Source organism: Alosa alosa, chromosome 15 (genome assembly GCF_017589495.1).
Source record: "Alosa alosa isolate M-15738 ecotype Scorff River chromosome 15, AALO_Geno_1.1, whole genome shotgun sequence".
NCBI classification, from domain to species: Eukaryota; Metazoa; Chordata; class Actinopteri; order Clupeiformes; family Clupeidae; genus Alosa; species Alosa alosa.
The window spans coordinates 32,503,133-32,515,240 of NC_063203.1; the positions used below are offsets into that span (position 1 = coordinate 32,503,133).

Below are 12,108 nucleotides of genomic sequence, written 5' to 3' on the forward strand. Positions count from 1 at the left end.
AAATGTTTGCATCATGTAGGCCTAGAGCAGACTTGTTGGTTACCCAACATAATAAGCAATTTTAAATGTAAAGCTTAATGCATATCGCCCCCTTAATGCATTCTTCATTCGGATCCATTTGTGATCTGTTCCATTCTGAATAAACAAACAATGCAGTTTACATGCTTCGTCCTTGTTGCATTATTCAGTAAGATAATTCTCAACATATTTCTGTAGTTAAACAACTCTAGTTGTTGAATTGTAGTTGAGAATGTCAGTTATAACGTCCCCGTATAAAAAAAAATTAGGGTTTAAGTCGGGCTCGGGCTCATAATTACAGTTAATGTTTCGGGGCAGGCCGGGCTCAGACACATTGTGCACGGACTCGGATAGGGTTGTACATGGCAGAGAACTGGCAGGCAGAAAGGTAGCACTCTGCAGCAGGCCAACAGAATGTTAAAGCCAGCGAACTGCATCGAGCATCAAATCGTTCTAGAGAAAATCGCGTTGCATCTAAGAATCCATTATTTTCCCCACCCTTAGTAAAATGGACATCCAGAGAACCAAAATCCCATCACCCCCTGCAGCAGGCGAACTAATTTAATTTTAACTGCATCGAGCATCAAATCGTTATAGAGAAAATCGCGATGCATCTAAGAATCCATTATTTTTCCCACCCTTAGTAAAATGGACATCCAGAGAACCAAAATCCCATCACCCCCTGCAGCAGGCTTAACTAATTTAATTTTAACTGCATCGAGCATCAAATCGTTATAGAGAAAATCGCGATGCATCTAAGAATCCATTATTTTTCCCACCCTTAGTAAAATGGACATCCGGAGAACCAAAATCCCGTAGTCACCCCCTTCATATGCAAATCTCACAACTTGGAACTGCTGCTGTAAAACGGTGAATCTCAACGCAGTTCAGAACTGACGTAAATTCTGGTGGTGTACCTTATTCGGCTATGGCCTGTAACTTTTTCTAACGCCCCCGAAATTTGCATATGTTTTGAATGGACACATTTTGTGAATCCAACCATCTCTATGACTAACAGGGCATTCCAAATGAAACTGTTGTAGCGATCGAGATCCCTGTAAACCCTGCTGAAAAAAACAGCTAGAAAACAGCTTAGCTATCATGACCAGACCAGAATGCAACCTTAGCCATCATGACCACAACGCAACCTTAGCCATCATGACCAGACTATCATGACCAGACCAGAACGCAACCTTAGCGATCATGACCACAACGCAACCTTAGCCATCATGACCACAACGCAACCTTAGCCATCATGACCAGAACGCAACCTTGGCTATCATGCTAGTGCATCACCCAATTACTGCTAAGGCTTGCAAAGTGCTGTCTGAAACATTGGTAACACTTTACTTGGCAGTATCGATATAACAGTGACAAGACACGGTCATGACACATGAACCCTAACTCTAATCCCAACCTTTAACCCTAACCCTAACTCAAACCCTGATCCTAACTTGTAATGACAAAAAACCGAATGACACTAAGTAAAACAAAAGCGTTATGTCATAAACGTTTATGACTTGTTTATGACAAGATTTTGATATGAGATTGTTTATGACCGCATCTACAGTCAAACCTAGCTACCTTAAACCTTGCTAATGCAATCAAACGGACAAATAAAATTCCACACAATATAGACAGTTTGAAAATGACACATGCTATTTGAGAACTTGCAGACATCCGTATTTAGGGAGAACATAGCACATAGTGATTGAGCTTGAGTCTTTTATATATCATATATCAGCACATATAGTGATTGAGCTTGAGTCCCATATATATCTAATCATATATCAGCACATATAGTGATTGAGCTTGAGTCTCATATATATCATATATCAGCACATATAGTGATTGAGCTTGAGTCCCATATTTACATTACATTTATTCATATATATCTAATCATATATCAGCACATATAGGGATTGAGCTTGAGTCTCATATATATCTAATCATATATCAGCACATATAGTGATTGAGGCCATCCTTAAAAATATTTTCGTTTGCCGTAACCCAACCGACCCTGTCAATTTAGAACCGACCCAAATATTTATTTTTTTCCCCTTTTAGTCCGACCGACTTGCCGGTTGTAAACTTGCGTTAAGACCGACTGATTTTTTTTTTTTTTTTATACTCTAAACAACCAATACAAATAAAATACTATTTATTTTAGTAGGCCTAAGTATTGTGAATATAAATTGCCTACATACAAAGCGGCTCTCTTAAATAAAACCCTGTGGCGTCATCTACACCATTGGTTTTACGATGTCACACTATGGCCTATCGTTTTTTTTCATTCACACAACGACAACGCTTTTTACTTTGGCACGGTTCTGGAAGAACTGTGCCCAGATCTTTTTCCCATCCTTTCTCCCCTCTAGTCTAACGGTGACTGTGTTGAAGAATTGAAATTGGTTGTGGTCTATTCAGCATTTCTCAAAATATGGGTCCATAGCGTGGAGACTGCTGGTCCTTGAAATTAGTCGTGGAGTGAAATTAGGCCCGGTTTTAGATCTGATAATTTGCTGCGCCCAGTTGATCAAGATACCCGCGGACCGACAAAAAAAAAAACAAAAGCGTTTCTGCTTTTTTGCTATCGATGTCATTAAACATGGAGCCATATAATAAAGTGGTGGTATGGCGTTCATTCAATGCGAGGCTCTGTCGCCGAGAAACTGAAACTAATCGATAACGTTGGTATCAAAGCTCCGCTTCAACCTGTTGAATGCTATTTAATTGTTTAACGACACTTAATAGAGCGGCGTTGATTTTGGAACTTCCATAGAAACAGAGGAGAGACTGTATAATATAGCACTGAGTATTGTATTGTCAAATTTGAATATAACGTGGCCAAAAGCTATTGTAGCCTTCTTTCTATCTGTTAAAGATCAACAGATCAGTGATTTACGCCTATCTGCTTTCATGCAAAAGCTGGTATTGTGTTTCCTGAATCCTTACATTCAGGCATTCAAATTAAACTTCATTAAAAAACATGTTTTTTTTTCTCCATTTCCTACCAATGATGCTTGCATGAGGGAAACATCCCAAAACAATAGCACCCATATAATTGTTGCTGTTTTGAGAAGTATTTATTTTCTTATGCAAGCATCATGCAACCATGCAAAAGCAATGAAATTATATCTTACATTAGTAAAGCAGTCCTCTGATGTGCATATCACAAAACATTTAAGTGAAAGTGCATGTATAACAATATAGGCATAATAATGATTGTGATAATGATAATGACAATTTGATTGGGGGGGGAGTGGGGTTGGGTATGTGTAGATGAGCCCTATGACCCCAAAGTCGGCCATGACTGGGCCTCAGGTCAAAGAAGTTTGAGAAAGGCTGGTATACATTACCTGCATCAGATTGAGGTTTGCAATGATGCGCCTGAAGGCACGGGTTGAGGACCCAGTTAGTTACGTCACAATATGCACATTTGTTTAAATTCATACCTACGTAATCACCATGACCAAAATGTAACTTTTTTTTTTACTTTGAATCTTGAAAAAAAAATATTGACCTACCTACCGACCCATTTTTTTTATTTTTTTGGCTGTTACTGCAAACAAGAATAATTTTAAGGAAGGCCTGAGCTTGAGTCTCATATATATCTAATCATATGTCGGCACATAGTGATTGAGCTTGAGTCTCATATATATCTAATCATATGTCAGCACATAGTGATTGAGCTTGAGTCTCATATATATCTAATCATATGTCAGCACATAGTGATTGAGCTTGAGTCTCATATATATCTAATCATATGTCAGCACATGGTGATTGAGCTTGAGTCTCATATATATAATCATATGTCAGCACATAGTGATTGAGCTTGAGTCTCATATATATCTAATCATATGTCAGCACATAGTGATTGAGCTTGAGTCTCATATATATCTAATCATATGTCAGCACATAGTGATTGAGCTTGAGTCTCATATATATCTAATCATATGTCAGCACATAGTGATTGAGCTTGAGTCTCATATATATCTAATCATATGTCAGCACATAGTGATTGAGCTTGAGTCTCATATATATCTAATCATATGTCAGCACATAGTGATTGAGCTTGAGTCTCATATATATCATATGTCAGCACATAGTGATTGAGCTTGAGTCTCATATATATCATATGTCAGCACATAGTGATTGAGCTTGAGTCTCATATATATCATATGTCAGCACATAGTGATTGAGCTTGAGTCCTATACATCATATCTAGCTAGTGACAGGAAGTATTAGGAGGGGAGATAACACACCTGTGTAGCATACCTCATTCCACTGTCACTGTGCAGTATTTGGCCTATAATATTGCAGTGTTTCCCATACATTGGCCTATAATATTGCCTATAATATTTAGCAGTTTTTAATACACAACACTGAATATGACAATCTATTATCTCCTATTGACAACAGACCCCAGTATCCAATCAAATAGCACTTTATCGCTGCACATTTTGAAGTATGGAAAATAATGAATCAAATCGCACTGTATCGCTGCACATTTTGTTGGCTTAAATAATTGATATTGTATCTAATTGTGATGAAACTGGTGATTTACCCCTACACACACACACACACACCACACTCAAACACACTCACACAATTATATTATTTATGACTCTTTATTAATGTGTGTGTGTGTGTGTGTGTGTTCCTAGTCCCTGAGGAGTCTATGTTTCATGTGGACGAGGCTCTCTGCCTGTCAGAATCCAGCAGTGTGTCCCTTCCATGGCCCACACACACACACACAGAGGAGAGCGGCAGCCCTGGCATGCGCACACACACTCACACAGGGGCGCATGCACATTCCGGCCCAACCAGCCACCTGTCCTGGAGGGACACACTCCGCCTCCATTCAACTCCGCCCACCACAGGTGTGTGTGTGTGTTAAATCTGTTCTGTTTCTCTCCAGTTGTTTGTGTGTGTGTGTGTTTGTTAAATCTGTTCTGTTTCTCTCCAGTTGTTTGTGTGTGTGTGTGTTTGTTAAATCTGTTCTGTTTCTCTCCAGTTGTGTGTGTGTGTGTGTGTGTGTGTTTGTTAAATCTGTTCTGTTTCTCTCCAGTTGTGTGTGTGTGTGTGTGTTTGTTAAATCTGTTCTGTTTCTCTCCAGGTGTGTGTGTGTGTGTGTGTTTGTTAAATCTGTTCTGGTTCTCCCCAGTTGTGTGTGTGTGTGTGTGTGTTTGTTAAATCTGTTCTGTTTCTCTCCAGTTGTGTGTGTGTGTGTGTGTTTGTTTGTTAAATCTGTTCTGTTTCTCTCCAGTTGTGTGTGTGTGTGTGTGTGTGTTTGTTTGTTAAATCTGTTCTGTTTCTCTCCAGTTGTGTGTGTGTGTGTGTGTGTTTGTTAAATCTGTTCTGTTTCTCTCCAGTTGTGTGTGTGTGTGTGTGTGTGTGTGTGTTTGTGTTTGTTAAATCTGTTCTGTTTCTCTCAGTTGTGTGTGTGTGTGTGTGTGTGTTTGTTAAATCTGTTCTGTTTCTCTCCAGTTGTGTGTGTGTGTGTGTTTTGTTAAATCTGTTCTGTTTCTCTCCAGGTGTGTGTGTGTGTTTGTTAAATCTGTTCTGGTTCTCCCCAGTTGTGTGTGTGTGTGTGTGTGTGTGTGTGTTTGTTAAATCTGTTCTGTTTCTCTCCAGTTGTGTGTGTGTTTGTTTGTTAAATCTGTTCTGTTTCTCTCCAGTTGTGTGTGTGTGTGTGTGTGTGTGTGTTTGTTAAATCTGTTCTGTTTCTCTCCAGTTGTGTGTGTGTGTGTGTGTGTGTGTTTGTTAAATCTGTTCTGTTTCTCTCCAGTTGTGTGTGTGTGTGTGTGTTTTGTTAAATCTGTTCTGTTTCTCTCCAGTTGTGTGTGTGTGTGTGTGTGTGTGTGTGTGTGTGTGTGTGTGTGTGTGTAGTGTTAATTTTGTCACCTATTTTTAATTTAGTCTTAGTCTTGTGACGAAATGTCCTTTTTAGTCTTTGTCATATTTAGTCATTCAAATATCATTTTTGTTAATCAAGTTTTAGTCGACTAAAAGTCTAAGTCATTTTAGTCTAGTTTTAGTCAAAAGAAAAACTAAAGGTATCTTAGTCTTAGTCAGTTTTAGTCAACACATTTTAGTCTTTTTTTTTTTATAACAAATTATTTCTGATTACCATTTGAGTCAAATAGTGTTTCCACACATCTCAATTTTTTCCAACAATATTGTGTGTCCACAGGGCTACTTTCGTCTGTTATAATTACTCATTCTGATTTTTGTCAGTCAGTATGTTTACATGCAGGTAAGTCGAGCTACAGTTATAGCTCGGCTGGGATTTTGACCATAGACAGTAAAATATTTGACTGGAAAACTGTCATATTAAATATAGACCAGTGTTTCTCAAAGTGTGGTCCGGGGATCACTGGTGGTCCACAAGCTATCCCAAGTGGTCTGAGAGCAGGCGTGGTAAAATATAATATAGATGAGTTGTTTGCAATATTGAACCAACTTGTATGTAAAAACAGTTCTGCAACACTGTCTATGTAAGAAATGCCAGTTTAAATCATGCAGTATGAATCCACACAATAAGCAAAGAGATGCAAAGACAATAAGCAAGGTGGTTCAGTGAGTAAGCCTATTGTGTAGACTAGGCTACTGTTGAAGTAGGTCTAATCTTTTTTTTTTTTTTTTTTTTTTTTTTAGCTAGGGTTAGTTAAGTGGTCCTGAAACTGAAAAAGTTTGAGACACTGTCGTAGGCCAAAGTATTAATGTTTTACTCCCACCTAGATGGATGGCGATATATGCCCAAACACAACACATTCCCCAAACAGACTCCCCCATCTTAGCCATAGCTAACTTGCTGCTTAACTTTCCATATTAGCTTACTTGCTATGAAATCTTTGCATCATCAGTCTAACTAGTTAAATAGTTGACATTACATGATGAACATTTTAAATATGGACATTCTGGGGATGTTAATTTGTATGAGAGAGGCTTCAACTTCTGGGTATGTAGCATTGTGGCATAGCGGCAGGTAGTTAGCTTGCTAAATCTGGCAGAAATCTCCATTGTTCTTGTTCCATGTAGTTTTAGTGTTGCAGCCACAGGGTTGCAGCAACAGCACGTAAGACTAGCCTACAGGAAAGCTGTTGCGTATGAACTCATTGAATATTTTTAAAACATAACAGCTAGATATTCTGTCTTCTCATTTTGTAGACGAAAATGAAGAGAGATTTTATCTTAGTTTTTATTTCATGCAAAACATTTTAGGCCTTCGTCTTTTTTTCTGCCAACAATAATGCATCTTAAGATGGTCTTAGTCAGTGTTTCAGGACATTACTGCCGCCTCACATCGCGTCTGCCTTTAGTCATGAAAAAAGTGTGTGTGTGTGTATAATGTGTGTGTGTGTATATAATGTGTGTGTGTGTGTGTGTGTGTGTGTGTGTATAATGTGTGTATAATGTGTGTGTGTTAAATCTGTTCCGTTTCTCTCCAGTTGTTTTGTGTGTGTGTGTGTTTTGTTAAATCTGTTCTGTTTCTCTCCAGTTGTGTGTGTGTTTGTGTGTGTGTTTGTTAAATCTGTTCTGTTTCTCTCCAGTTGTGTGTGTGTGTGTGTGTGTGTTTGTTAAATCTGTTCTGTTTCTCTCCAGTTGTGTGTGTGTGTGTGTGTTTGTTAAATCTGTTCTGTTTCTCTCCAGGTGTGTGTGTGTGTGTGTGTTTGTTAAATCTGTTCTGGTTCTCCCCAGTTGTGTGTGTGTGTGTGTTTTGTTAAATCTGTTCTGTTTCTCTCCAGTTGTGTGTGTGTGTGTGTGTTTGTTTGTTAAATCTGTTCTGTTTCTCTCCAGTTGTGTGTGTGTGTGTGTGTGTGTGTTTGTTAAATCTGTTCTGTTTCTCTCCAGTTGTGTGTGTGTGTGTGTGTGTGTTTGTTTAAATCTGTTCTGTTTCTCTCAGTTGTGTGTGTGTGTGTGTGTGTGTGTGTGTGTGTGTGTGTGTGTTAAATCTGTTCTGTTTCTCTCCAGTTGTGTGTGTGTGTGTGTGTGTGTGTGTGTGTGTGTGTGTGTGTGTTTGTTAAATCTGTTCTGTTTCTCTCCAGTTGTGTGTGTGTGTGTGTGTGTGTGTGTTTGTTAAATCTGTTCTGTTTCTCCAGGTGTGTGTGTGTGTGTGTGTGTTTGTTAAATCTGTTCTGGTTCTCCCCAGTTGTGTGTGTGTGTGTGTGTGTGTGTGTTTGTTAAATCTGTTCTGTTTCTCTCCAGTTGTGTGTGTGTGTGTGTTTGTTAAATCTGTTCTGTTTCTCTCCAGTTGTGTGTGTGTGTGTGTGTTTGTTAAATCTGTTCTGTTTCTCTCAGTTGTGTGTGTGTGTTTATTAAATCTGTTCTGTTTCTCTCAGGTGTGTGTGTGTGTGTGTGTGTGTTTATTTAAATCTGTTCTGTTTCTCAGTTGTGTGTGTGTGTGTGTGTGTGTGTTTGTTAAATCTGTTCTGTTTCTCAGTTGTGTGTGTGTGTGTGTGTGTGTGTGTTTATTAAATCTGTTCTGTTTCCTCTCAGTTGTGTGTGTGTGTGTGTGTGTGTGTTTGTTTGTTAAATCTGTTCTGTTTCTCTCCAGTTGTGTGTGTGTGTGTGTGTGTTTGTTAAATCTGTTCTGTTTCTCTCCAGTTGTGTGTGTGTGTGTGTGGTGTGTGTTTGTTAAATCTGTTCTGTTTCTCTCCAGTTGTGTGTGTGTGTGTGTTTGTTAAATCTGTTCTGTTTCTCTCCAGTTGTGTGTGTGTGTATTATTATTGTGTGTTTATTTAAATCTGTTCTGTTTCTCTCAGTTGTGTGTGTTTGTGTTTGTTAAATCTGTTCTGGTTCTCCCAGTTGTGTGTGTGTGTATTATTATTATTATTATTATTGTGTGTTTATTTAAATCTGTTCTGTTTCTCCAGTTGTGTGTGTGTTTGTTTGTTAAATCTGTTCTGTTTCTCTCCAGTTGTGTGTGTGTGTGTGTGTGTGTGTGTTTGTTAAATCTGTTCTGTTTCTCTCCAGTTGTGTGTGTGTGTGTGTGTGTGTGTGTGTTTGTTAAATCTGTTCTGTTTTCTCTCAGTTGTGTGTGTGTGTGTGTTTGTTAAATCTGTTTACAAACCTCTCAGTTGTGTGTGTGTGTGTGTGTGTGTGTGTGTGTGTGTGTGTGTGTGTAGTGTTAATTTTGTCACCTATTTTTAATTTAGTCTAGTCTTGTAATGAAATGTCCTTTTAGTCTTTGTCATATTTAGTCATTCAAATATCATTTTGTTAATCAAGTTTTAGTCGACTAAAAGTCTCAATATTTTAGTCTAGTTTTAGTCAAAAGAAAACTAAAGGTATCTTAGTCTTAGTCAGTTTTAGTCAACACATTTTAGTCTTTTTTTTTTATAACAAATTATTTCTGATTACCATTTGAGTCAAATAGTGTTTCACACATCTGAACACTGCTGTATTATTATTGTCCACAGGGCTACTCGGTCTGTTATAATTACTCATTCTGATTTTTGTCAGTCAGTATGTTTACATGCACAGGTAAGTCGAGCTACAGTTATAGCTTCGTACGAGTTCTGACCATAGACAGTAAAATATTTGACTGGAAAACTGTCATGTCGTAGACCAGTGTTTCTCAAAGTGGTCCGGGGATCACTGGTGGTCCACAAGCTATCCCAAGTGGTCTCGCGAGCAGGCGGTAGTAAAATATAATATAGATGAGTTGTTTGCAATATTGAACCAACTTGTATGTAAAACAGTTCTGCAACACTGTCTATGTAAGAAATGCCAGTTTAAAATCATACAGTATGAATCCACACAATAAGCAAAGTGCAAAGACAATAAGCAAGGTGGTTCAGTGAGTAAGCCTATTGTGTAGACTAGGCTACTGTTGAAATGAGTCTAATCTTTTTTTTTTTTTTTTTTTTTAGCTAGGGTTAGTTAAGTGGTCCTGAAACTGAAAAGTTTGAGACACTGTCGTAGGCCAAAGTATTAATGTTTTACTCCACCTTTCGCTTCAGATGGTAATTATAAGCCCAAACACAACACATTCCCCAAACAGACTCCCATCTTAGCCATAGCTAACTTGCTGTGAACTTTCCATATTAGCTTACTTGCTAGCAAACTTTGCATCATCAGTCTAACTAGTTAAATAGTTGACATTACATGATGAACATTTTCGTATGGACATTCTGGGGATGTTAATTTGTATGAGAGAAGCTTCAACTTCTGGGTATGTAGCATTGTGGCATAGCAGCTTAGGTAGTTAGCTTGCTAAATCTGGCAGAAATCTCCATTGTTCTTGTTCCATGTAGTTTCGTGTTGCAGCCACAGGTTGCAGCAACAACCGTAGACTATTACTACAGGAAGCTATTTAGCGTATGAACTCGTTGAATATTTTTGAAACATAACAGCTAGATATTCTGTCTTCTCATTTTGTAGACGAAAATGAAGAGATTTTATCTTAGTTTTTATTTCATACCAAAACATTTTAGGCTGTCTTTTTCGTCAACAATAATGCATCTTAAGATGGTCTTAGTCAGTGTTTCAGGACATTACTGCCGTCTCGTCATCGTCTCGTCTTAGTCATGAAAAAAAAGTGTGTGTGTGTGTATAATGTGTGTGCGTGTATATAATGTGTGTGTGTGTGTGTGTGTGTGTGTGTGTGTGTATAATGTGTGTATAATGTGTGTGTGTTAAATCTGTTCCGTTTCTCTCCAGTTGCTGCTCCTGGCTCGACCCGCTACCCTCACCAGACCCCTGAGGTACTGCTGTCACTCACCCCCATCCCTTCTCCTATTGGCTGCTCCTGCTGCGTGGGTCACATGGGCCCTCTGAGCTCCAGCCCCAGTGGGCTGTGGGTGGCTTTCTTAAATCTGACCCTCAAGTACCCTTCAAGAAAACTCTGTGTGTCTGTCTGTCTTTGTGTGTGTGTGTGTGTGTGTGTGTGCGTGTGTGCGTGTGCGCTTGTGTGGCTGTGTGTCTTTGTGTCTTATTGTGATTTGAGCAATGATGTAAAAATTCTACCTGATACACACTTTTGTTATGTGTGTTTCGTGATGGTTTCTACACTTGAACTGAGCTCTGTGTGTGTGTGTGTGTTTTTACTGTATCTTTGTGATTGTGAAAGTGAAGCTCTGTTATATGTGTGACAATAACCGTGTGTGTGTGTGTGCGTGTGCGTGCGTGCGTGTGTGTGTGCGTGTGCGTGCGTGTGTGTGTGTGCGCGCAGACTGAGTTTCTATCTCCTGTACATCCTGGAACCTTCTCCACCACCATTTCCACCGGCAGCTACTGCACCAGCTCTACAGGGACAGGTCTGTGTCTGTGTGTGTGTGTGTGTGTCTGTGTGTGTGTGTCTGTCTGTGTCTGTGTGTGTCTGTGTGTGTGTGTGTGTGTGTGTGTGTGTGTGTGTGTGTGTGTGTGTGTGTGTGTGTGTGTGTGCGTGTGTGTGTGTGTGTGTGTGCGTGTGCGTGCGTGCATGTGTGTGTGTTCGGTTCATATTTCTGTGTGAACCCGGGCATTTTCATTTTTATGTCTGAACCCGACCCGAGCCCGACGCAGATGATGCCTCAGTTATTCCCATCATCACGACACTAGTTCACCTGTGTCGTCACGACGCTAGTTCACCTGTGTCATCGTCACGACGCTAGTTCACCTGTGTCATCGTCACGACGCTAGTTCACCTGTGTCATCGTCACGACGCTAGTTCACCTGTGTCATCGTCACGACGCTAGTTGTGTCATCGTCACGACGCTAGTTCACCTGTGTCATCGTCACGACGCTAGTTGTGTCATCGTCACGACGCTAGTTCACCTGTGTCATCGTCACGACGCTAGTTGTGTCATCGTCACGACGCTAGTTGTGTCATCGTCACGACGCTAGTTGTGTCATCGTCACGACGCTAGTTCACCTGTGTCATCGTCACGAAGCTAGTTGTGTCATCGTCACGGCGCTGGTTCACCTGTGTCATCGTCCGCGGCGCTGGTTGTGTCGCCGTCCTGACGCTAGTTCACCTGTGTCATCATCACGACGCTAGTTGTGTCATCATCACGACGCTAGTTCACCTGTGTCATCGTCACGACGCTAGTTCACCTGTGTCATCGTCACGACGCTAGTTCACCTGTGTCATCGTCCACGGCG

General features: G+C 39.9%; 1 protein-coding gene across 5 annotated transcripts in view; it reads left to right on the forward strand.

The window, feature by feature from the left end:
- The window catches only part of LOC125308557, a 36,362-nt gene that overhangs the window by 2,764 nt on the left and 21,490 nt on the right, over positions 1 to 12,108 (forward strand). For all 5 annotated transcript variants that reach the window (XM_048265119.1, XM_048265122.1, XM_048265120.1 and 2 more), the window contains exons 4-6: positions 4,686 to 4,901; positions 10,687 to 10,730; positions 11,198 to 11,282. In XM_048265119.1, coding sequence (XP_048121076.1) covers positions 4,686 to 4,901; positions 10,687 to 10,730; positions 11,198 to 11,282 — 345 coding nt within the window. The remainder of the gene's footprint in view (positions 1 to 4,685; positions 4,902 to 10,686; positions 10,731 to 11,197; positions 11,283 to 12,108) is intronic.